Genomic DNA, 27464 nt, shown 5'->3' with positions numbered 1-27464 from the left:
TGGACTATGATTGCAGCAGGACTGCTCGATACATAGTATTTCTCCTCAGACACTTGACCATTAATGACATTAATCCACCAATTCACTGACCTTCAGTTATACTTCAAAATGTTTACCCTAATCAATGCTGCTAAAACCTTTATCTTGATGTTCTCCTTTACACTTGACATCCATTGCACTTCTGTCCGTCCTGGGAGAGGGATCCCTCACATGTGGCTCTCTCTGAGGTTTCTACGTTCTTTTTTCCCTGTTAAAAGGGTTTTTAAGTAGTTTTTCCTTACTCTTGTTGAGGGTTAAGGGCAGAGGATGTCACACCATGTTAAAGCCCTATGAGACAAATTGTGATTTGTGAATATGGGCTATACAAATAAAATTTGATTGATTGATTGATTGATACCAAAGTATGACTTTTTTTCATTTTATTATCTCATATTTTGGACGAAATACTAAACTGTGTTTTTAGGTGCTTTCTAGCCACTTTTTGACGTTTTTAACATATTTTGGACGACATACCAAAGTATGACTTTTTTTCATTTTATTTTCTCATATTTTGGACGAAATACAAAACTGTGTTTTTAGGTGCTTTCTAGCCAATTTTTGACGTTTTTAACATATTTTGGACGTCATACCAAAGTATGACTTTTTTTCATTTTATTATCTCATATTTTGGACGAAATACTAAACTGTGTTTTTAGGTGCTTTCTAGCCACTTTTTGACGTTTTTAACATATTTTGGACGACATACCAAAGTATGACTTTTTTTCATTTTATTATCTCATATTTTGGACGAAATACTAAACTGTGTTTTTAGGTGCTTTCTAGCCACTTTTGACGTTTTTAACATATTTTGGACGACATACCAAAGTATGACTTTTTTTCATTTTATTTTCTCATATTTTGGACGAAATACAAAACTGTGTTTTTAGGTGCTTTCTAGCCAATTTTTGACGTTTTTAACATATTTTGGACGTCATACCAAAGTATGACTTTTTCATTTTATTTTCTCATATTTTGGACGAAATACTAAACTGTGTTTTTAGGTGCTTTCTAGCCACTTTTTGACGTTTTTAACATATTTTGGACGACATACCAAAGTATGACTTTTTTCAAAAGTATGACTTTTTTTCATTTTTTTTTCTCATATTTTGGACGAAATACAAAACCGTGTTTGTAGGTGTTTTCTAGCGACTTTTTGACGTTTTTAAAATATTTTTGACGACATACCAAAGTATGACTTTTTTTCATTTTTTTCTACAATTTTTTAGGAAATCATTAACTGTCATATCTTCAAATCATGTCTCGTTTGTACTAACCACTACCATTGTAACATTTTTTAACAAATCATGAACTCTGTCCCATGTTTATACAAATTATCAGTTATGTAAGATTAAAAAAATCAACTCTTTCTCATTTTTAAATGAATCCTATTACATTAGTACTAATCACCAAATCTGTAGCATTTTTAACAAATCATAACATCTGTTACACTTTTTGAACAAATTTTTTTTTAATTTTTTTTTTTTTGTAGGGGGGGATAGGTTGAACCAAAAAGGCAGGCAACTTTCATAGCTGCTGTGCATACACCTTTGTACTTTTCTGTTTCCACAAGGCACCAAAAGTTTGGAGCAGACTGATGGGTTTTGAGGTGGAGGTCATTTGCAACGTTACGATTTCAATCTCCAGCTGTCCAGCTTCCAAGTTGAACATAGCACTTAGTTGCTCAGCAATGCATGTCATGTCCACTTGCATGAAAGGATTTGAAATGAATGACACACATGGCTCAAGTTGATCAAAGTCACAAAACCTGTTCTCAAACTCTTGCCCTAGTCTGTTTATGACTTGAGAGTACTTTTCTACAGCTTTGTCAAAAGCCACAGATGCAGAAGCATTGTCATTCAACACTGACTGTACGGAGGGAAAGTGCAGCACTTTTTTTCTCTGTAAATGCACAGAGAAAAGGTTCATCTTAGCTCTAAATGCGTTTACAGCACTTATCATATCAGCGACAGTCTTACCCTTGCCTTGCAGCTCACAGTTCAAATGGTTCAGTTTCCCAGTGATGTCCGTTAAAAATGCAAGGTCAAATATCCACCCAGTGTCCTCAAGCAGCGAGGCGTCTTCCCCTTTCGATTGCATGAACTGTTTGATTTCGCCCAAAAGTGACAAAAAACGCTGAAAAATTCGTCCCCTGCTGAGCCATCGGATTTCTGTGTGTAGTAACAGGTCACCATATTCAGCTAACAGCTCCTCCAATAGCACCTTGAAGGTCCTGTGTTGTTTGGCTTTGGAGCGATGCCATTTATGATCTTCACGACAGGAGTCATCACATGATCAAAGCCAGTTACTTTTGCACATAGCGCCTGCTGGTAAATGATGCAGTGGTAATGTAGAAATGTTAGGAAGTCTGGGTCACCTTTGCATTGCGCAATGAAGCCTGCATGCCGGCCCGTCATGGCGGGAGCCCCGTCTGTTGTCACCGACACCAGCTTTTCTAATGGTACCTTTTTCTCCACGAAGAACCTCTTCACTGCGTTGTAGATGTCAATTCCCCTCGTTGTTGTCTTCAGGGGCAGAAGTGTCAGGACTTCTTCTTTTGTGGAGAAATCATCAAACACCATTCGGATAAACATCATCAGCTGAGCTGTACTGGTGTTGTCCATGGACTCGTCGCACTGGATGCTAAACCACCTGCACTTAACCAGATCCCGGTCCAGTTGCTCCGTCAAGTTTTCGGACATAGCCGACACTCTTCTAACCATCGTACTTGCCCCCAGTTGGACATCGGAGAGAGCGGAGATGGCATCGGGACCATTCTTCTCGTCTTTGAACACAGTGTTTGCATCTATCATTATTGCTTCTTTCAAGACCTCCCCGTCCGAAAAGGCTTTCTTGTTCTTTATCAAACAATGTGCAGCTCTAAACGAAGCTTCAGTTGCGATTTTTGTGATTTTATCACTGGCCTCGTGAAAAAAGACTGTCGTTTGCCCAAAGCTGCCTTTAAGTCACGGGCTTTTTCTGTCCGTAGTGCACTGCCAGGTGGCAACAGTTGCCCCGCAAATGAGACACACACATTTGTCTTTCACTGTCGTAAAAAAGAACTCTTCCTCCCAATCATTATGAAAATAGTATGTTTTCTTTCGCTTTTCTGCCATGTTTTCTTTAGTTCGGGGGGTAAAAACCACATCTAGCTCGCCATCGTTGCTGCTCCCGCTAGCTTGTCTCAGCATAGAGTGAGATGGCGGGTTGTCTTTTTTTAAAATTTCAAATTTCAGTTTTTCTTTTTCTTTTTCTTTTTTTAATTTAGAGCATGCCTTGCGGGTGACTCGCGGGGTCCCTGCGGGCGACCAGGTGCCCACGGGCACCGTGTTGGCTACCTCTGTTCTAGAGAGTGGAGCTTTAGAGGCAGGTTGTCGGTCGATTAATTGTGACATTACGCAATTCAGGTCTCCTCCCATCAGTAGCAGTCCTGAACTATATTGTAAGATCTTATTGAACAATGTCCTGATAAAGCCGGGCTCGTCTTCATTAGGTGCATATACATTTATGAGAGACACTTCTATGCCATCAATTAAACCATTAACTATAATATATCTCCCCTCGGCATGTTTATGTACCAGTGTTTGTGTGAAGTTAATTTGTCTGTGTATAAGTATGGATACTCCCATTTTTCTCCCTGACCGGTGTGAAGAGTAATATACTTTATCTGCCCAGGACCTTTTCAACTTTTCATGTTCCACATCAGATAAATGGGTTTCCTGTAGGAATGCAATGTGACAGTTGACTTATTTCATCTGATGCAGAATTTTCTTTCTCTTAGCAGGGCTATGGAGACCTTTGACATTATAACTTATAACTTTTAGCGGGTCCATTACATATAATATGCAATTTGCATATTTTGGGAGTTCGTGCAGGGAAATGGGAAGCGGAAGTAAACAGTGAGCACATGGGTCATGTATCTTGTTATGTGGAGTGTGAGGACTTGGACTACATAATGGAACCAATAGGGGTGGGTTAAACAAGGATATTTAAGAAAAATAGATAATGACCTTGTTGTTCTTATATCCAACATAGGATCCCCTGGGAACAGTGGGATCAGAACAAGGCGAACACTAGACGAAAAGACGAATTTTCGTCACTGCAAACCTCTGCAAACTCGCCTAATTCCTGGCAGTCAGTGCCTGTTTACAGAAGGCGAGTTCCACGTTCGCCCGTGACACAAACGAGCAGGAACAGGCAGGAACATACCCCCGCTTTCGCAGTGGTGGGGGCTGGAGAAGGGGGCGTGCCGCCGTGGAGTCGCGGAGCGAAGGTGTTATCTAATTAGCATATGAATCGCAGCGAAATCACTTGTTAGAACTTATCTCACTTCACCATTGGATGAAACCACAGACCTTTGAAACGAAAAGTCACTTGTGATTGGCTGGTAGATCTGTTGCTATTGGTCACCCTGGGTCATTATAATACACATGTGGGTAAACCCCTCCCACACAATATTAATAATAATAAGAATTAATATATAGTTATTATTACTAATAATTCATATATACATATTATTCATTAATATATATTATTAATTATTAGTAAGCCTTTACCAAAAGCACTGCAGTTACTGAAGACTATACATTCATTCATGTGATGCTTGATGTTGTTGAACTGTGGAAGACCTTCAACTTGCAAACGACCTGAATGACTTCTACTGCAGATTCGACAGACAATGGACCAGTTCTAACCCTACCCCGCATTCCGAACCCCCACAGCTATCACACCTCTTCTTCCCAGCCTGGACAAATACACTACCCCCACACACACACACACACACACACAAAATGGTCCCAGACTGCCCCCTCCCCCCCATCACACCTCTCTCCATTCAGGACCTTTGAGCGCCTCGTGCTGATCCACCTCAAGGCCATAACCAACCACCTCCTCGACCCACTGCAGTTTGCCTACAGAGCCAACAGGTCTGTAGACGACGCAGTCAACATGGGACTCCACTTCATCCTCCAGCACCTTGACTCCCCCGGCACCTACGCCAGGATCCTGTTTGTGGACTTCAGCTCCGCATTCAACACTATCGCCCCAGCTCTTCTCCGAGACAAGTTGACACAGCTGAGCGTGCCTGAGCCCACCTGCAGGTGGATCACTGACTTCCTGACAGACAGGAAGCAGCGCGTGAGGCTGGGCAAGCTTGTCTCTGAGCCCCGGACCATCAGCACTGGAGCCCCACAAGGTTGTGTGCTCTCCCCTCTACTCTTCTCCCTCTACACCAACAACTGCATCTCCAGCCACCACTCTGTCAAACTCCTGAAGTTTGCAGACGACACAACCCTAATTGGATTAATCTCCAATGGGGACGAGGCCGCCTACAGAGAGGAAGTTGACAGCCTGGCTTCCTGGTGCAGCCAGAACTTCCTGGAGCTGAACGCTTCGAAAACTGTAGAGATGGTAGCAGACTTCAGGAGGAGCCCAGCCCAAACCGCCGCCCTCACCATGTGTGACTCCCAGTTAAAACAGTGGAGTCTTTCAGATTCCTGGGGACTATAATTGCACAGGACCTGAGGTGGGCTGAGAACATCACCACCATCATCAAGAAGGCCCAGCAGAGGATGTTCTTCCTGCGGCAACTGAAGAAATTCAACATGCCGCAGAAAGTGATGGTCGAGTTCTACACGGCCATCATTGAGTCCATCCTCACCTCATCAATTACCGTCTGGTTCGCTGCCTCCACTGCCAAGGACAAGGGCAGACTGCAGCGGATCATTCGGTCAGCTGAGAAGGTCATCGGCTGTGACCTGCCGGCTCTCCTACACCTGTTCCACTCCAGGACCAGGAAGAGAGCAGGCAAGATCATTGCTGATCCTTCCCATCCCGGCCACCACCTATTCCAGAGACTCCCATCCGGAAAAGGTTCTGGGCCATCAAGACCAAAACCTCGCGCCACCTGAACAGTTTTTCCCCCAAGGCAGTGGGGCTCACAAACAAGCCCCCTGCATCACACTGACTCTGCCCCCCCCGCACATAATTTATAAGTTATATATTATTGGCACTATCCCGGAACCAATCACTGCACCTTAGCACCGCACGTGCCCATAACATAACTTATTGTTCTTTCTGTATATATCGTTGTTTTATGTCCGATTGTTGTTTTTATGTCCAAATGCACCAACCACACCAAGCCAATTTCCTGTATGTGTAAATATACTTGGCAATAAAAAGAATTCTGATTCTGATTCTGAACATATTGTAGAGGGAAAAAAACATTAACAAGGTATATGTTGAGTCAAAGCTTTATTTACATACAGCACAAATAATGTACAAACAACTGGCCTAGCCAGTGAAAAACAAATCAGGTGAAGCTTGACAAGTTTCTTTGCTGCCTCTGGGTCATAAGTTCTTTGTGAGACTCTGTCCGAATCTGCTCCAGTGTGTAGACGTCTGTGGTGTGTAGCTGTGAGATTCAGTGTAGCTTCTAGTCTTATTTGAAGTGTGGCACACAGGTCGGTGAGCTCCTGGCTGTGGAAGGATGGATCCATGTCATCTGTCCCGCTTCAATCAGCTGTAAACACAATCAGTACAATTAGCACAGTTCCATGACAACATACACCTACACATGTAACTGAAAAATGATCTAATGAATCTAATCTTACCCTCTTTCTTCTCTGTCGACTCCTGAACTTCTCAATGCTGCTGCAAGAGCTGCAAGGTCCGGTTGGATGTACGGGAAGTTCCTTCATCCTGGCTCAGAGTACGTCTTAGTACGTCATAGTACAGGCAGCTGGAAAGTAACATGAGTATATTATTAATAAACGGAAATAGCCTCGCTACATCACCGTTGGAAGACCCACAGTAAACAAACACAATTGCAGTGACTGCCTTGTTGTGTGTGTGTGTGGGGGGGCTCAGGCTGTGAAAACACAATGATGAAATAGATCAGATAAAGTAAACCTGGAGAATGTATTTTATACAGCACAGCGCGTCTCTTCTTTCATCTTTCCCTCGCTCTGGTTCGTGGCGCCGGCCATTTGCCTCACAGGTGTGAAGAGACGGGCTGTTTCCTTTAAAATACAACAGGACAAAAAGTCACGTTTATGAAAAAACTTAACGAGAACAAACTCTTGAGTTGAAGCAGTTCGTACACATTTAAACATGCACTCGTTCTGCTCAAGCACTCGACGCTCTCTTCTTCTTTTAGCAACTTTATCGCTAATCCCACAGTTGTTAACATGCTATTCAGAGCTAAGAGTTAGCTTAGCAGTTAGCAATGGCTTCTCTCTGTAGCTTTTACCGTAATTTGGGGATTGTGCGCCCGTCTTATCCGCCTCGACTCGTCCACACTGGGCCCGCGGCTTTGCTTTCCAACGCACTCCTCCTCTCCTCCAGGGAAACAGTGTCGTGTCGACTTCAGCAAGTTTTTTACACCGAAAACAGAGTCACTCGTCGGACCACGCAAAACACGAGCCGGTAGTTTCTTGTCTGCAGCAGACAGACTCTTCATTCACGAGGCTGGATTGGACCAGCCCTCTACCGCGTTGACGTCAGCAGAAAGACTTCTCTTAGAAAACTGTACAGTGGTGCCACTCTCTCCATTCCAACATATTATCTTGGATGAGCTTAACAGGCAAATGTTGAAATGTTTCTAATTTTTTTTATAGCATTGACCTTTGCTCATGGTATACAATGTAATTCATAAGGGAAATCTATATAAGCTACAATTTCAGATTTTATATTTATTTTAAGCCTGGTGTACTTATGCCAGATATTTTAGTTGGTACCTTAGTTAGTACCTTTTAGAAAAAGGTGTTACCTCTGCACCACTGAGTGAAACTATCCTGATTTGCATTTGTAAAGCTCACAGCATTGTCATTTACATGTGAAAGCCTCCCCTAGGCTTAGGAGCAGGGGGGTTACCTCCCAACATTCTCAGGCTTGTAAAACTGCCAGAAACTGGAACCCCGCGTCAATTCCCGGCAGTTACTGGCAGGTTTCTGTGCTGCCTGCAGATTCCTGTGAACAGCCGTTAACCTGAAATTCCACCGAAATTTGCAGCGACAGTATCTGACACAAATACTTCTATCATGCAGAGGGGAGCACAACAGTTGTGACTGCTGTTAACTAACATTAACAACAGTCCGGTGGGACCTAGTCCCTAGCCACTAAGGGCAAGCAGCAACGGTGCACAGTCGAATACAATTGACTATGCTATGGGTGTGCTAAGATAAGGAATAGAGAAAGAAAGAAGAAAAAGAAAAGAAAGTAGACACAGCCCCTGCAGTACCTGCCATAGGTCTGTAAAATAGTATCTGAGTTGCACGCAGAGCTAATAGTCTCCTCTTAGGGTAAAATATATATTTAAATACAAAATAAACTAGGAAATAATGATGTGCCAATATGTGAGAGTGCAAAACTCACTGGGCAGTCCTTACTGTGATTAACAGTGTTGGTAGGGATACATTTAGTCAGCAGCCTCAGTAGATGGAATAACTTTCTTCTGGACATACTCCATGGCTTTGCTGGGATCCAGAAACTCCTCATCTTCGTTGTTGTGTGAAACCCGGAGCCTGGCTGGATACAGTAGACCGTAGCGGACTCCTTTCCTTCCTCGTAGGGCCTTCCGTATGTCTGTGAACGTGGCTCTGGCTTTGGCGACGCTGGGTGTATAGTCTGGTAAGATAGCGATCCGGTTCCCGTTGTACATCAGCGGTGCTCTGTCTCGGGCTCTCCTCAGGATCTCTACAGCATCTCCGTTATTGTGTAGTTTAGCGATGATCACTCGTGGTTTCTCCCGGTCTCCTGGTTTCCTGGTGGCGAATGTGCGGTGCGATCGGTCAATCTTTATATCCCGGTCCATCTGCAGGTCTTCTCTGATAACTTTGGCAACTGTTTTGGGGGAGCTGGAGTCCGGTTGTTCTTGAATGCCGGCTATTCGGATATTACACCGTCTCATTCTCCCCTCCATGTCCTTGCATCGGTCTTTTAAAGTTGTCACCTGTCTTTGAAGGCTGGTTACCATAGCTTGTTGTGCCGCCACCTCGTCGGACCATGTTGATAAGCCGCCCTTCATATCTTTTATTTCGGTTTTCATGTGGTCAACCTCTGTTTGGATGGCGGTCGTGTTATTAGCAATTTCGGACCGCACCGCTTGTAACTCGGACTTCAGGGCATGGAAGTCCTCCGCTAGCGCACTTTTAATTTCCTCTCTTATAATTTTGGAAATCTCTCCCTTTAGGGAAGACAAGATGTCCGCTTTAATTCTTTCAGTAGCCATACCTGGGCTTTCACTTCGGGTGGGGGAAGGTTGGTCCGGATCAATCAATCAATCAATCAAATTTTATTTGTATAGCCCATATTCACAAATCACAATTTGTCTCATAGGGCTTTAACATAGTGTGACATCCTCTGCCCTTAACCCTCAACAAGAGTAAGGAAAAACTACTTAAAAACCCTTTTAACAGGGAAAAAAAAGAACGTAGAAACCTCAGAGAGAGCCACATGTGAGGGATCCCTCTCCCAGGACGGACAGAAGTGCAATGGATGTCAAGTGTAAAGGAGAACATCAAGATAAAGGTTTTAGCAGCATTGATTAGGGTAAACATTTTGAAGTATAACTGAAGGTCAGTGAATTGGTGGATTAATGTCATTAATGGTCAAGTGTCTGAGGAGAAATACCATGTATCGAGCAGTCCTGCTGCAATCATAGTCTATGGTCAGCAGCCAGCAAGATCATGATCCACCATCAAGATCGGATGCCACTATAGTCCACAGTCATTGTCCACTGCCGCCATTAGGATCCATCATCAGCTGCCACCTCGGTCGTGGTCCACCACCAGTATCTGATGCCAACACGATAAAGGATCTGCCTTTATTATCACGATCAGCCAGCACGATGCAGAATCCGCCATACTGGATCCACCATTACGACCTCTGATACGTGATCCACAGATCCTAATCCATGATGTGGCCACAGCCGCGGCCCTGGATCTGCGGACGATAAGGCAAAGGGACTCCGGGGAAGAAGTCAAGTCAGTAACGTGTATTGATGGGATATGAATTACTTTGATGTGATAATGATTGAGAAGAGGAAGGAGAAGCTGGAAAGAGAAGCTCCGTGTGTCATGTGTCCCCCGACCTTCTAGACCTATAGCAGCCTAACTAAGAGCAGGTCTAGGACAAGCCTGGACCAGCTCTAACTATAAGCTTTATCAAAAAGGAAGGTTTTAAGCCTACTCTTAAACGTACAGATGGTGTCTGCCTCCTGAACTGAAAGTGGGAGATGATTCCATAGGAGAGGAGCTTGATAGCTGAAAGCTCTGGCTCCTACTCTACTTTTAGAGACTTTAGGGACGACAAGTAAGCCTGAATTCTGGGAGCGCAGTGCTCTAGTGGGTTGATAAGGTACTATCAGCTCTTTGAGGTATAATGGTGCCATATTATTAAGGGCCTTGAAGGTGAGGAGGAGAATTTTAAATTCTATTCTAGATTTAACCGGAAGCCAGTGTAGCGAAGCTAATACAGGAGAAATGTGCTCTCTTTTCTTGGTTCTTGTCAGGACACGTGCTGCAGCATTTTGGACAAGCTGCAGAGTCTTTAACGACTTACTGCTGGAGCCTGATAATAAGGAATTACAATAATCCAGTCTGGATGTAACAAAGGCGTGGATTAGTTTTTCTGCATCCTTTTGAGAAAGGACATTTTGGAGATATTACGCAAGTGGAAAAAGGCTGTCCTAGAAATTTGTTTTAAGTGAGAATTAAAGGATAAATCAGGATCGAAGATCACTCCCAAGTTCCTGACTGTTTCATTGGAAGCAAGGGCAATGTCGTCTAGCGCAGCTATATCGTTAGATAATGTATCTCTAAGGTGTTTAGGGCCAAGTATTAGAACCTCTGTCTTATCTGAGTTTAATAAGAGAAAATTGCGGGTCATCCAGGTTTTTATGTCTTTGAGACACGCTTGGAATTTAGTTATTTGATTACTTTGTTCAGGTTTTATTGACAAGTATAACTGGGTGTCATCCGCATAGCAGTGGAAATTTACCGAGTGTGTCCTGATAATGTTTCCAAGTGGAAGCATATATAATGAGAATAAAATTGGGCCGAGCACAGAGCCTTGTGGAACACCATGGTTAACTTTGGTGCGCACAGATGACTCATCATTAATTTGCTTGAATTGGGAGCGGTCTGAAAAATAGGATTTAAACCATTTTAGGGCGGTTCCTTTAATGCTAATTAACTGTTCTAGTCTCTGTAATAAAATATTATGGTCAATTGTGTCAAATGCTGCACTAAGATCTAACAGAACGAGGACAGACACAAATCCCTGATCTGAAGCTATTAGAAGATCATTAGTGACTTTTGCCAAGGCTGTCTCTGTGCTGTGATTGGCTCTAAACCCAGACTGAAAGTCTTCATATATATTACTTTCCTGGAGAAACTCACACAGCTGATTGGCTACAACTTTTTCTAGGATTTTAGACAGGAAGGGGAGATTAGATATCGGTCGGTAATTGGCTAAAACCTCTGGGTCTAAGGTGGGTTTTTTGAGGAGGGGTTTGATTACATCTATTTTAAAAGACTGTGGTACATATCCTGATGATAATGACAGATGTATTGTGTTCAGTAATGAACTGTCAATTAGGGGCAGAATTTCTTTAAGTAATTTTGTAGGAATGGGGTCTGAGATACAAGTTGTTGGTTTAGAAGATGAGATTATTTTGGTCAGCTGATCGAGGCTGATCAGAGAGAAGCTGTCTAAATAATTGGTAAGATTCTCAGCTGTTTCTGAGATTTCTATTCTTGATGGGGTATTAGTGCCAATTGAGGGCAGGAGATGTTTGATTTGATTTCTAATAGTTAGAATTTTATCATTAAAGAAATTCATAAAGATATTGCTATTTAGGGATCGAGGAATACTGGGTTCGGTGGAGGTGTGACTCTCAGTCAGCCTGGCTACAGTGCTGAAGAGAAACCTGGGGTTGTTTTTATTCTCTTCTATTAGTTTTGAATAGTAGGCGGCTCTTGTTTTGTGGAGGGCCTTCTTATAAACTTTAACACTATTCTTCCAGTCTAGGAGATTTTCAACACGGTTGCTGGAGCGCCACTTCCTTTCTAGTTTTCTTGATACTTGTTTTAACTCATGTGTCTTGGAATTATACCACGGAGCTAATTTACTATGTTTTATATGTTTCTTTTTTAGAGGCGCTATTGAGTCTAATGTTAATCGTAATGACTTTACAGAGCTATCGACGAGATGGTCAATCTCAGTGGAGCTAGGGTTTTTAATGAATTTGTTGTTTATATCGACGGATAGTACGGGTTTAAATGTAATCGGAATTATTTCCTTAAATTTAGCTACAGCACTATCAGGTAAACATCTTGAAAATGAGTTTATTATTAGTGGCATATATTCTGATAGTGAAAAATCGAAGGTTATTAAATTATGGTCAGATAGAATTGGATTGCGCGGAAGTACCGTTAGATGTTCAATTTTGACACCGTATGATAATATAAGGTCAAGTGTGTGGTTACAACAATGAGTAGGTTGGTGTACACACTGACTGAAACCAATTGAGTCTAATATCGAAATAAATGCTACGCTAAGGCTATCTTTATTATTGTCAACATGAATATTAAAGTCACCAACAATAATAATTTTATCGGTCTTTAGGACTAGGTTTGATAAAAACTCAGGGAATTCTGTTAAAAATTCAGAATAAGCCCCAGGGGCACGGTAAACTACAGCAAATATGATTGGCTGTTGGTGTTTCTTGGATGGGTGTGGAAGACTAAGAACAAGACATTCAAATGAGTTGTAGCTTAGTTTAGGTTTAGGATTAATTGATAGACTGGAGTTAAAAACAGCAGCAACTCCACCTCCTCGACCAAATTCTCGGGGAACGTGTGAATTTACATGACTGGGGGGAGTAGATTCATTTAGACTGACATATTCATCAGGATGCAGCCACGTCTCAGTGAGGGACAATAAATCTATTTTATGATCTGAGACTAGTTCATTAACTAAAATAGCCTTTGATGACAATGATCTTATGTTTAACAGACCACATTTAAAAGTCTTTGTTTCCTGAGTTGTTGCAGAGGTTGTGTTAATTTGTATTAGATTTTTGTGTGGAATTCTCCCTCTGTTATTGTTTGATTTAAATAATGTAATGGGACGGTGGACACAATCTCTATGGGGTTGTGGTTGTGTGACTGATCCAGAGGGAGCGCAGAGACGTGTGTAGCACTGCAGCTCTGCGTCCTGGTCCCAACTCTGGGTTGTCATTTAATAGACTGGGTAATATTCCTAGATAAGAGAGATGCTCCATCCCAAGTGGGATGAACGCCGTCTCTCCTAACAAGACCAGGTTTCCTCCAAAAAGTTTGCCAATTATCTACAAAGCCCACACCGTTTACACCAGGATCACCTGGTGGTCTCTGTCTCGTGGTTCTTGTAGGCCGCGATGAGCTACCGCCGGATTTATATTTGTATTTTTGAAGCTTTTCCGCCATTCAAAATGACGTAGCTTGCATAAGTCAGCTTTTGGCCTCTTTGTGTTGTCCTCGGTGAGCTTTGTGGCTGATATTTATGTAATAGTAGCTGTTTTTTGATGAAAATATTGTCGCTTCTGCAGGAGCACTGAAATTTGCGTCTTACTCCATATCTTGTTCACTAGCCCCGATTAACTCTTTTTGACACGTTCACACTCAAACATCAGACTCACTTTAATCAAGCTGCTGCTTTAAGGTAAAGAAAATTGCATAATGTTGCTTTAACAACAGATGAGAAACAACTCTCACTGGTCTCAAGCCCCTTTTCCACTGGTTAGACTGTTTTTTAAAACCCACCAACATAATAATAACAGCGAAACAATGTCCTCATGTCAGTAAAAGCTATGTGCAGCAGACAATAAGTACTCGACTGATTTATTGGTTGATAAGAATTGGCAGATATCAGCCGTTCACTGACGTGTTGCATCAGTGTTTATTTGCTGATCCACAAAGAAGAAAAACTTTTATTTCAAAGAATAAGCAGAACATATTCATTCATGTTCTATATATTTGGCTGCATTTGTGTTTTATTTTCATTTATAGCTGTTTATGATAAAGTTTCTGGTTAAACTGAGGACACTTAAGGTGAGGGATTTCAAAATAAAACAGGACATATCGACAGAGTCCAGGTGGGATTTCACAGTTTAATAAAGATAAAAGAAAGAACACATTCAATTATCTATTTGAATTATAATCTGTTACAGTTCATCACATTTCAAAACAAAAAGCTAAACTGTCTGCAGACGAGTGTATTAATCAAACAGAGAAATACGAGCCATGGAAATAATCACACATAACCACAGACTGTATATGGAACATAACACACAGCCAGACGATGTCCTTTCTGACATCGTCCTCCATTGAGTCATTTGTGAATAATAACAAAGACATATATATACGTACGAATAGAAAACATCACAGGTTGCATTCAAACTTTTGTTGCATGACTGCGGCAAAAATATACAGAATAAGCTTTTTTTAGGGACCAATGCCGATACCGATATCAAGGAGTAAAAAACTATCACTTATATATAAAATTGGCAATAAAGCTTAAGTAAAACAATATTTTTAAAGAAATAAAGATAAATTGAAAGAAAACACAAATACTACAGAATATATAGAACTTGAATTAAGACAAAAAAAAAAAGTTCAATGTAAAATATAATCATAATGCACATTGTTTATCCTGTAAAATAAACCTTTTCATATCGGCGCATATCTTAAAAGGCCCATATCAGCCAATTGAAATATTGAACGTAAACACAAAAGCAAATATCACAGCATTTATTTTTTCATTGATACTGAAATTCAATCCAGATCATGTCGTTCTTTCCAATGAGCTGTTACAAAACTGGTGAGTCTAATATGTGAAGGTGTTTAAGGATGAATGTTGATTTTCATGTTCTTGTTTTCTGGAGGATGCACCATTCATAGTGGTCCTGAAACAAAGTGACAATAACTGCGAATTTCTAAAATACACACTTGATACTACAACATGATCAAGGCCGTTCATAGTTTTACACAAAGGATTTGAAATACAAGAACTATTTAATAATGATATGATGGAGTTTCAGTTGAGGTTTATTTCAAATGCACATGAGCCAGTAGCTTAACAGCCAGTTGTTAATATTTGTACCTGAAGCTGAATGTGGATTTTCATTAACGTAGTCAGACGTCTCCTCTGGATCACCTCGGGTTCCTGTAAAGATCAGACAGAAAATGACTTGAGAAGGTTGAGAACCACTGTTTTATTCATTTAGTTGATTTCGTTGCCACTCTAATATCTCTATCACAACCAGCATCACCAGCTTCAGATGCTCCACACGTGTTCCAATGCAAATGAACGTCCTTGTTCTTCAAACATTATATGGGCACAGCAAAACCGATCCCTGGTTCAGTTTGATCTGGGTCTGACTACATTCTGGTGCATTGGTCTGGAGCCTGGTCTGAGGCACCTTTCCACCTGTAACTCTGCTTCAGACTAAACTGAAAAGTCCAAATGTCTGTCTTTGGGGCCATGTGACTAAAATGAGATGTTGGAAAACCATGCGTGTGTATTGATGTCATGAAATCGTGTTGGACATTTCTGTACTCATCTGCCCGTCCACCTGAAATCAGAAGGATTTTCATTTAGGACTTCTCTGCAGGAGGCACATTTTATACAGTACCTTCCTCCGTGTTTCCTCTGATTGATTCATAGATGCAGTTGTCACCTACGAGTCAATAAAAAATCTAATCAACATGAAATGTAATTGGAAACTTTGTGACTAGGTTCTTCTGAAAAGCAACAACTCAGAAATAGCTGTGAAGGCATTCAGTACGAGAAGGAAGGCTGACCGTGGAGAAGAGACGAGTACACTTGCAGTTGGATTTCATCATGGTGGACAGTTGGGTCTGAGCTCTGATTGGTTCTCAGAGACTGGCTGAGCCTGAAACAGTCAAACAATGAGAAGTGAATGAAAAAGAAAAAGTAAAGTATTGCTGTTTTGTTGAAGATGAAACCAGAGAGAGTGGAACCAACCTGTCACAACACAGATCTGTGAAAAAGACAATAATGATCACGTTACATGATTTTATTTTTCAACCTCTGCTCCATGATTCTGAATATACAGAATAAGCTTTTTTCAGGGGCCAATGCCGATACCGATATCAAGGAGTAAAAAACTATCACTTATATATAAAACTGGCAATAAAGCTTGAGTAAAACAATATTTTTTAAGGAAATAAAGATAAATTGAAAGAAAACACAAATACGACAGAATATATAGAACTTGAATTAAGACAAAAAAAAATTCAATTTAAAAATATAATCATAATGCACATTGTTTATCCTGTAAACTAAACCTTTTCATATCGGCGCATATATTAAAAGGCCCATATCAGCCAATTGAAATATTGACCGTAAACACAAAAGCAAATATCACAGCATTTCTTTTTTCATTTATACTGAAATTCAATCCAGATCATGTCGTTCTTTCCAATGAGCTGTTACAAAACTGGTGAGTCTAATATGTGAAGGTGTTTAAGGATGAATGTTGATTTTCATATTCTTGTTTTCTGGAGGATGCACCATTCATAGTGGTCCTGAAACAAAGTGACAATAACTGCAAATTTCTGAAATACACACTTGATACTTCAACCCTACAACATGATCAAGGCTGTTCATAGTTTTACACAAAGGATTTGAAATTTGAGACACCAACTGAACTGCATACTTATCGTACAAGAACTATTTAATAATGATATGATGGAGTTTCAGTTGAGGTTTATTTCAAATGCACATGAGCCAGTAGCTTAACAGCCAGTTGTTAATATTTGTACCTGAAGCTGAATGTGGATTTTCATTAACGTAGTCAGACCTCTCCTCTGGATCACCTCGGGTTCCTGTAAAGATCAGACAGAAAACGACTTGAGAAGGTTGAGAACCACTGTTTTATTCATTTAGTTGATTTCGTTGCCACTCTAATATCTCTATTACAACCAGCATCACCAGCTTCAGGTGCTCCACACGTGTTCCAATGCAAATGAAAGTCCTTGTTGTTCAAACATTATATGGGCGCAGCAAAACCGATCCCTGGTTCAGTTTGATCTGGGTCTGACTACATTCTTGTGCATTGGTCTGGAGCCTGGTCTGAGGCACCTTTCCACCTGTAACTCTGCTTCAGACTAAACTGAAAAGTCCAAATGTCTGTCTTTGGGACCATGTGACTCAAATGAGATGTTGGAAAACCACGCGTGTGTATTGATGTCATGACATTGTGTTGGACATTTCTGTACTCATCTGCCCGTCCACCTGAAATCAGAAGGTTTTTCACTTCAGACGTCTCTGCAGGAGGCACATTTTATACAGTACCTTCCTCCGTGTTTCCTCTGATTGATTCATAGATGCAGTTGTCACCTACGAGTCAATAAAAAATCAAATCAACATGAAATGTAATTCGAAAACTTTGTGACTGTTCTTAAAAGCAACAACTTAGAAATAGCTGTGAAGGCATTCAGTAGGAGAAGGAAGGCTGACCGTGGAGAAGAGACGAGTACACTTGCAGTTGGTTTTCATCGTGGTGGACAGTTGGGTCTGAGCTCTGATTGGTTCTCAGAGACTGGCTGAGCCTGAAACAGTCAAATAATCAGAAGTGAATGAAAAAGAAAAAGTAAAGTATTGCTGTTTTGTTGAAGATGAAACAAGAGAGAGTGGGACCAACCTGTCACAACACAGATCTGTGAAAAAGACAATAATGATCACGTTACATGATTTTATTTTTCAACCTCTACTCCATGACTATCGTGACAATAGTTTGAAATAAGTTTGATTTAAATGAAATGAACAAGAGCAGCTCTCACTCTTTGAATTCCTGCACCAACACAACAGTAGCAGCGAGAGGAAGAGAATCAGTGTGATGCCACCAACCAGCCCAATGACCAGCGGCACAGGAGACGAGGGGGGAGGTGCTGCAGGATTAAATGGATCAGACGAGGAGCAGTGAGGAGCAAAGGCAGATCCATGACCTGGAAAAAGATATAGAACCAAAACTTCAGCAGACATTTTGATTTGAAAAAAAACAACTGTGTGAATAAGTTTTGTATTTGAAGAAATATTTTAATATGTGCAAAAAAGTTTTGGAGTTGTAGAAATACTTTGTATATGTGTAAAAAGAAGTTTCCAGTCGTAAAAATATGTGAAAAAGTTTTGACCAAGTGGACCTGGTGTTTAGAAGCCGTTTCAGTGAAAATACTGCATGAGTAGAAAAGATTTTAATCTACTTTACAACCTGGAGACTCCTTTTCTACCTCACACTGATCACACTCACATTTTACTGACATCCAACTCTCCCATGAGAAGTATCCTGAATGTTCACACTTGTAGAAACCTTCATCTGACTTTGACACAGCTGAGATTTCCAGTTTCCCTCCGACATCACTTTGGAGGAATTCACCATTTTTGTAGAAAGAGAAGTTGGAATAGAGGTTTGTTCTTAACCATGAGCAGCCGAGAGTAACGGACTGTCCCTCAGTCACGGGATGGGCAGGGCTCTCCAGGATAACACGACGTGAAACTGTAAACAGTTAAAAAACCATCAACAATGTGAACAACCTGATAATTCAGCTTGTATATAAACAGCATAAGTCTAAATATTAGATGTTAAAGGGGAGCCAAAGTCATTCAATGCACTTTTTGTCAAATTCTGCTCCTCACGTCCATGAGCTGTACGTTGTGTGTGCGCTGGAAAAACATCTGGTTTAAATACACAGCCCTGGCTTCAAGAGCAGGACATCTGAGCTCAAGCAGAGTAGAGTTGAGTGTGAGTGCAGGGTTTTGAGTGAGAGCATCACAAAATCTGAATGTGACATCAATAAGTCCTGCTCTCAAACCAAAAGACCACCCTCTTGAGTAAAGAGAGGGAAACAGCCTCCGGATGGCGCTGCAGGCTGTGGCGTCCACACAGTTACGTGATGTCTGCTTGTTTAACGGCAGACGGACACACTCTCGCAGCTGATTCTGGTCGTTGAACGTGTGGTTTGTGTGAATAAAGAGGGTGAATTTCATCCAGAGATCATGTTTGATGTGATGCACCTTGGTAAATGTGGGGGGTGCAGCTCCTGAAGGAGCAGTGAAGGGAGGCAGTGCTCCCCAATTTTAGTTACTCTACCTTTAAATCACATTATGGGATGTTGGAAACATGCACAGTGTGAATAGATTCAATGAAAAATTACAACCTGTAGTGATGTTGACTGCGTTGCTGAGCTCTGATCCAGATTCACACCAGTAAACTCCAGGAGAAAGATTATACATGGACCATGTGAACCTTGGGATTGTCTCCTGAGAGTCGCACTCTAACAATCGTACTTCGTCTCCAGTAAACCTCCACAATCTCCACTCATCAGAGTTTCCCTCGCAGGTCAGACGGATCTTGTCATCAAAGTAGTGCTGCACTCTGTCCGGCCTAACTGTGAGAGACACTGACGCATAGGAATCTGAAAAACGTGACATGAAGTGTGAAACAGCAACTAATGGTTTAAATTTGTCGAGCATTAAAAACGTGAAGCCATCAGCAGAGACTCCATCTCTGTCACATTCTTGTTTTTGGGAATAAGGTCATAATATTACGAGAATACATTTGTAATGTTTCCAGATTAAAGGTGTCATTTTAGGCTTTGCGTCATTTAACAGGGGAAACGTCAGAAATACATCGTTTGTTGAAAATCACACTGACATCATGATGATGTCAGTCTGAGCATATGATCATAAATAATATCAACATCAGGTCAGTCCTATAGGATGCACACAAAAAATGATTTCATATGACATTAGATTTTGGAGAATGATTTTCTGATCATTAGATTGTCTCTCTAACCCTGTATTTGTCTTGACCTTTGACCTATCACCTCTAAACGTTTATCACCTGGAAGAACCAGCCAAAGTAATGTTCCCGAAGTAACTGACCGACTGAAGCGATAACATCTGCTTCAAGAGAAAGAAACAAACTCACCTCCAGACCAGACCAACTTTGGCTCACTGTACTCAGTGTAAAACACGGGGTCTCCTCTTCCAGCTCGACATGCATAACTTGCTGACTTCGTCTGGCCTTGGATGACGTAGGAGTTTTGTTCAGTCCCTCCGTTGCTTCCTGGGAGCAGCTCATAACTGTACTGGTCAGGAATGTCAATAGAACTCATCCCATATGGAAATGTGTATTGACATCTGGTGTCTGCATAGGAACTAATCGGGTCAACTCTGTACCAGTAGAACCTCCATCCTGCAGTCGGATGTTGAACCCCACAGGTGAGAGTCACTGAGGCTCCAGGAGTCAGCCATGACGGAGACACAGTGACGACAGGTTGTGGTGCAGCCGCTGAAACGGAACATCGTCAGAACAAAAACACGTCTTCATGTTTGTCTAGAGATGTTCATTTTGGAAGCAATGCAATTTCTGGATGCTACACATTCAGCCATCGACATGACTGCCCCCAAAAGTGAAGCCAAATTATAACAATCGCCCCCTGGTGGCTGCCTGCAGTATATGTCAACCATGGTTTCTTTCATTTTAGTTTGTTCACGTGTTCATGTTTCTGATCAGTTTGGTTTTAATTAGTTATTTGATGATATAAAAACAGTGAAACGTCATGATTGACAGCTGACTCTGACTCGTGATTGGTCAAGCACATGTATCGGCGGGACCTCGATACCCCAGCTCCACACCTCCATCATGATTTCACAGACTGGCTCGAAATGACGTGAAAAGTGCAAGATGGCTGGTATCCGGGATATTTTGGCTTCTCTTTTGTACATGTGCATTTAACAGATATAAACTTTGTAATATTTAAACTTAAACACCTATATTTTTAATACTAAATATGACTTGACTCACCGTTAGACAACGTGACGGGAACACTCCATCCTGTTGAATTCTGCCGTGCACCTTTCAGTCGGCCCTGACACCAGTAACTGCCGCTCAAATGTGACCCCAGACTAATCCTGAATTCATTTGTGTTGGGAGGTGTATGTGAGCTGGTTGCTGTCCATTCATACTCCCACTCAGAGTCTCCTCCCTGGATCTCACACCTAAGTGTGACGGTTTCTCCGCTGTATCTGTTCGGCCAGTTGGGTTGAAGAGTCACAGCAGCTCTGTTGTGGACTATTCATATTCACCAATAAAGATAGAATAACAGCTTGTATCAGCATCAACCTTTTCGTAATCTCAACAAACAGTCATGAATGCAGAATGGATTTTCTCCGCACTCACCAGTTTCATGAATACTGACTGAGTTACTGTACTCGGTGTAGTAAACTGGATCTCCTCTTCCTCCTCTGCACCAGTACAGTCCTTCATGTGAGGCACTAGCACTTTGTCCATTTGACTTGAAATCCTCATCCGTCAGGGGCTCCGAGGTTTTCTCACCTCTGTACCAATAATAATTCCAGCCAGGTGATGATGGGCCCACGGAGCAGGTCAGGAGCACACTGCCCCCTACTGGAAGGGCTCTGTTGTCAGCACTCAGGTTAGCCGCTGGTCTTTCTGTTAATGTTAAAAACACTTTGGCATTTAGTCCATTTTATTTGAGTTGAATAAAATGAGTAGAAAATGTATCACCTTTGCTCTTCTGCAGTCGTAAAAACTAAAACAGCAGTAAAAGCAAAAGTAAAAAAATGCTTTGGCCCAGATTATACCACCTGTTTGCCATATCAGAGCCACAAGTCAGCCACAGCAGTACCGTACATTAACCAAAGGTGCCAAATGTGGCCCAGATTCGTTTTGATCTATTTGGACCATATTCACCACATGGACCACTTTAGGTTCACATCCAGATTACACTTTGCCTAGAGCACCGCATGTTTACTATAAAAGACCCAGGTTTGTTTTGGGATAGTTGGGCCACATTAGCTCTTTAACAAGTGGACGAGTTTAGGCTCGGATCCATTCTGTCCACAGGAAAGCTAGAGGAGCCGCATCACTGCCTGAAGTGGCCCACATCCATCTGGTCTAAAGGTGCTGAGCATAGACCATATATAAAGATGGACGCCATCACAGCTCCACAAAAGTGAGTTCACCCCCTGGTGGCTGGCTGCAGTATAGGTCAAATTATCTCAGGAAGAAAGGAAGTTCTTGTACCCCTGATGTACTGTATGTTCAAGTTTTGGGTTGAATTGAATTAGTTTTTGATGTTATAAAAACAGGGTGAAACATCATGACTGACAGCTGAGGCTGACTCACGATTGGTCGTGTATCGGCAGGACCTTGGTCCCAGATTGTTTGTATACAGGATATTTTGGCTTGGATCTGAACAGCAATTGTTTCCTCCCAGATGAGAATAACATATAAACATCGGTGAACATCATCTTACTCGCCAATAGGCTGATAGCAACAACAAGATAAATATCGGTAAGATGTTCAGCTTTTGAATCGGTGCATCCCTCGTTACTTTTTTGTTGTATTATATTTTTTATCAGCGCATATGAACATAAATTGAAGGAGACCTTTGCCAGTTTCTCAAAACTCGGTCTTTCTCACCAGAAACTGTTAATGTGACGACATTGCTCCACTCGGTTGTGGAATTCAAGTTCTTCTTGTCTTTAGCCAAACACCTGTAGCTTCCACTGTCAGACGAGGATGCATTGACAATCCTGTATTCATTGTGTGTTGGAAACGTATTTGAGTTGGGTTTGGTCCATTCATACTCCCACTCAGTCAGTACATCTGCAGGGACCTCACACCGGACAGTGATCATCTCACCGCTGAATATCAGAGACCAGTTAGGTTGCAGGGCCACAGACGCCTTGTGGGAAACTGATCACAAATAGAAACAGAGAACAGAAGAAAGTAGAATGGCACTCAGTACAGCTCATACCTCCACCAAACTTTACAGATACCAGTCCTCTCATCTTTTCATCAGGGAAAATAACAAAAAAAAGCATCACACAATCTTAAAGCAAAACACTATGCAACTTTTTAACCTTAAAACAGCAGCTTCCAAGTTAATGGAATGATTCTCTGCCTTAATATGGAGAAAGTTTCCTCCTTCACTCCCTGAACGTCTGTTCTCTGTAACTCTGGTGAGTGGGTTCCATCTCCTGTGAGAAGAACTGACTGAGAGTCAGCTTCAACTGTCACAACCAGCTCCAGTTGAGGAGTGAAGCTGAACTGTGGTTCAGTTAAAAAGACTCAGAAGTTTTTAAAAAATAGCACGTGTGGCTGCAGAGGGCGCTGTTGCTCAGTAAAAGTTACATCGTGTTAAAGAAAGTCTGGATGTTTGGATTCCATCTAAATTTCATTGGTTCTGTCCCAAGTTTCGTGGAAATCCATCCAGTAGTTTTTGCGTAATCCTGCTCACAAACAAACAAAGAAAGAAACGTACAGGGACAAAACATAACCTCCATAGCGGAGGTAACTAGTCTTTGGATTTCTAAACTGACTCTTACCTCTTTTCTCTATTGTGACTCGGTCGCTGTCCTCTGTGAAGAAAGTTGTGTCTCCTCTCCTTCCTCTGCAGTTGTAGATGCCTTCCTCTGAGATGCTGATTTCATCATCTGTTTCATTATATCTTATGATCTGAGCTGCAGAGGAGGCTGAGGTTCTTCTGAACCAGTCGTATCTCCACTCAGCCGCGTTATCCACAGAGCAGATCAGTGCTACGCTTCCCTTTCCTGTTATGGTTGTGTTATCGGCAATCAGCCTGGGCCTGGGTTTATTTGCTTTCAAATTGTGTGAGAGAAAATGAAAGACAAATTAAATGGGGAAAAAAGATTAAAGCGTATGAAGCAGAATTTCACTCAGTAGAGGGCAAAGTTCTGATTGTAAAATATATAAGACAAAAAAGGTCTAATAATGAATCTCAAAATGTAATAGGTTCATTGATCCCCACATAGCTAAATGCTTTTGGCCCAGATGTGGCCCACACTGTCACACTGTCATCCAGCCCACACACCTCATGGAATGATGGCACTTGGGCAGTCCACTTCTGTTTGCCAGAGTTGGGCCACAGATAAGCCGTAGCAATACCGTTTGTCACCAAAAGGGCCAAAGGTGGCCCCGATTTGTTATGTGCTGTTTGAGCCATGTTCACCATTCATGGACCACTTGAGGTCCACATCCAGATTACACTTTGCCTAGAGCACCTGATGTGTGCCAAAAAAGACACAGGTTTGCTTTAAGGTATTTGCTGTTTTACATGTGGACCAGTTTAGGTCCACACCCAGATGCTATCTGGGGATTGGGCGGAAATTGGTTTAGTAGTTTTTATGTAATCCTGCCAAGAAAAACAAATAGAAAGAGGTGAAGATGTAACGTCCTCGGTGGAGGTATTGAAAGATGATTGGACTTACGTGTTACTCTCAGCTGGAAGGCGTCACTCCACTCTGTTGAGGAATACAAGTCCGCTCTGGCCTTACACCAGTACTCTCCACTGTGGAAAACAGAGGCAGTGCCCAGCCTGTATTCACTGTGTGTGGGAGCTGTGTTTGTACCAGTGACTGGTTGGTGGGAGCTTGTTGTCCTCCATTCATAGTCCCACTGGGTGTCTCCTCCTCCCTGGATCTCACACCTGACAGAGATCGTCTCACCGCTGAATATCTGAGTCCAGTTGTGCTGCAGCATGACAAAGCTTCTGTTGGACACTGAACATTCAAACACAAATATAAAACCAACAGAGAGAACTGGTTAATATTGCTGCTGATTGGTTCTGTTTTCATCGTAGCCAGTCATGAAAGCATGCTACTCACAGGTTTTCTCGATGTGATGCACATGACTCTTCTCTGAGAAGAAATCTGAGTTAGTCCTTCTTCCCCTGCACCAGTAGATGCCTCCGTGTGAGATGCTGATAGAGTTTAGCACACGATTTGTTGCGATGGCAGTTTCATCATGGTCTGGGAAGTGTGAACCAGTCGCTCCAACCCGCAGACTCCTCAACAGAACAGGTCAGAGTCAGAGTGCCGGCCACTGGTATGGACGTCCTGGATGCTCTCACTGTGGCTCTGGGTTTGTGTGCTGCTTGGTAAAGAATATTTACATCATTAATTAGGAATCCTTCCTTAATACTTTATGAAACTCAGTTTATGTAGTGAACCATCTATTAAATTAGGCAAACATTATATCTTCATCATTAATTAGGACACAATTCATTATTAATCTTTACATCTGTAGTAGTATACATTTATTAAAGAAAATTATGTATTTTCAATGTTGATTAGGAATCAATTCATCATTATTTTATAATTCTGTATATGTAGTCTTAATCATCAACATAGTAAAACATATCTTCATTAATAATTATTAATCAATTCATGATTATTTTATAATTAAGTACTGTATATGTAGTTATATAGTATACATGGATAAAATAATACTTCCATTAGGAATCAATTCATGATCAAATTAAATAATTCAGTATATGTAGTATAAATCCATTAAAATAGCAGAAATCTATATTTTCATAGTTAATTAGATATCAATTCATTATTTATTTTTTATGTTCAGTATGTAGTATATATCCATTAAAATAACAACTAATAATATCTTTATAATTAATTAGAAATCAATCATGATTATTTTATAATTTAGAACATGTAGTATAAATCCATGGCAAAAATGTATATTTTCATCATATATAATTGAGTATACACATTCTGCTTCAGTTGTTCTCTGCTCCTCCAATGTTTTTATAATGTCTATGTCAAACAAAAAGCTAAACTTAAGTGAGTGAATGATCTGATTGAATTTCTGTCAGTGTGAAAGGTCGACATAAGGAACTGAGATCAGGTATTTCAGCTTTGACTGTGGAGACTGAACGACGCATTTATTTAGAAGAAGAAAAGTGGATTTGTCCGGCTGTCGCCACGATGTGGAAAATAAGCTTCATGTTTCTACTGTCCCATTTATTGTGAACTGCTTTACTTGTATTTCTCTTTATCCTGTATCTCAACATGTCTGTGGGTGAACCTCCCAGCGGTGGCAATGATTCTGGATATCTCACCTGATACAGAAAGAGTGGCCCTATTGCTTCGTTTGTTCTCTTCTGAGCTGTTATGGTGAGCAATGCACTGATAATCCCCGTTCCTGTCTGGGGTTAGCTCTGGAATCCTGAGGACGTTAGTGGAAGTGATGGGGACGAGTGGTTTGTCGTTCCACTTGAATTCATAATACCACTCACTGACATTTGCTTCTCTCATGTGACACGTGAAATTAACATGCTCCCCAGAATATAGAGTGGTTGAGTTGGGTTCAAAGGTCAGCTCAGCATCTACCCCCCCGCACAAACAGAACATCGTTAGAGGAAATACCAACCAGAGTTTTGTTCTATAAGTTTGCAGTTCATTCATATACTCACAAATCTTAGTAACAACATACACAAAGAAAAATGGGATGAAATACACATATTAATAAAGATAGATAGCAATAAAGAAAAGAGTTGACTCACATTCAGTGTGTCCACAGGAGAGGAGTGTATTCAGCACTGAAAGAAACATTGGTATCTCATCAGACATTATTAAACCTGGTAAATAATCAAACACAGTACAGACTCTAGTAATAAGTCTATTAGTAAGTACTGTTATATTGTAAAAGTGAGTATGAGCAGTAGTATTAAAACTACCCATCAAAGAAATTGTACAAAAGTATGAAATGGCTTGAGAATCAATAACTCAATGAATAAAAGAAGTTAAAATATCAGTAATCTACTGTCTTTGATCCATTTATTTGAATTCATGTGGATCAGATGATTGTTTCTCTGATAATCATCGGGACAATATTCACAGCCTGTAACTTTAAAGTCTATAATTCCCATTAGAACATCACAATGTTTGATTTGTTTCTAAATCAACTTTTCTGATATCAAATTATCTTTTGGCAAATAAATCAATGAATCAGGTATAAAATTGCTCTTTTTTCATGTGTCGGGCATCAAATAATAAATTTAAAGAAAATATAATTTCCACTTTCTAACGGTTCTCCAACAATCACAATTTAGTCTCAAATAAAAGTTATTTAAGTGCATGTAACAGAATACATGTGGCTAGTTACCTCTGCAAATAGATAATGACATTTCAGTTTCAGCGGCTGTTGCTGTGGTTGGACAAACATCTAATAAACACTTTGCATTCACAGAATAAAAGTTACTGATGTACTCACAGAATAACGACAGCACACCGAGCAAAGAGTGCCCCATGGTCCCATCCAGCAGCGCCACTCAGACACACTTCAAGACAGGTAGAGAATCAGTGGAACACATCTCTTATCAATATGAGAGAGGAAGGTGTTTGTGCACTTCTGTTTTCTGAGTCAGTTTCCTTCTTCACAGGAACCTCACACCCCAACTCTGAGGTTGCTTGTACTTTAATACGTTTCTGTTGCTGTCGAGCCACCGTGATAGAAATCACCACACGTCCCTGCACGAGACAGAACTGTCGTCCTTATAGTTACTGAACATTTT

At 41.1% G+C, this 27464-nt stretch overlaps 1 protein-coding gene across 1 annotated transcript; it reads right to left on the bottom strand.

The window, feature by feature from the left end:
- Window positions 1–14180: 14180 nt before the first annotated feature.
- On the bottom strand, window positions 14181–27231 carry LOC118103009 (basement membrane-specific heparan sulfate proteoglycan core protein-like). The gene is given in 23 exon segments (XM_047338821.1): window positions 14181–14983; window positions 15181–15243; window positions 15713–15757; window positions 15882–15973; window positions 16066–16081; window positions 16866–16928; window positions 17398–17442; window positions 17563–17654; window positions 17747–17762; window positions 17886–18050; window positions 18353–18598; window positions 19260–19517; window positions 20033–20395; window positions 20912–21178; window positions 21287–21559; window positions 22553–22828; window positions 23461–23733; window positions 24364–24654; window positions 24760–24913; window positions 24915–25024; window positions 26010–26276; window positions 26454–26489; window positions 27164–27231. Coding segments are annotated over 23 exon segments (3459 nt in total). The 5' UTR covers window positions 27201–27231; the 3' UTR covers window positions 14181–14972.
- Between the last annotated feature and the right edge of the window lie 233 nt (window positions 27232–27464).

This window comes from Hippoglossus stenolepis, chromosome 23 (assembly GCF_022539355.2).
Source record: "Hippoglossus stenolepis isolate QCI-W04-F060 chromosome 23, HSTE1.2, whole genome shotgun sequence".
Lineage (NCBI taxonomy): Eukaryota > Metazoa > Chordata > Actinopteri > Pleuronectiformes > Pleuronectidae > Hippoglossus > Hippoglossus stenolepis.
This window is presented reverse-complemented; position numbering and strand designations above follow the sequence as displayed.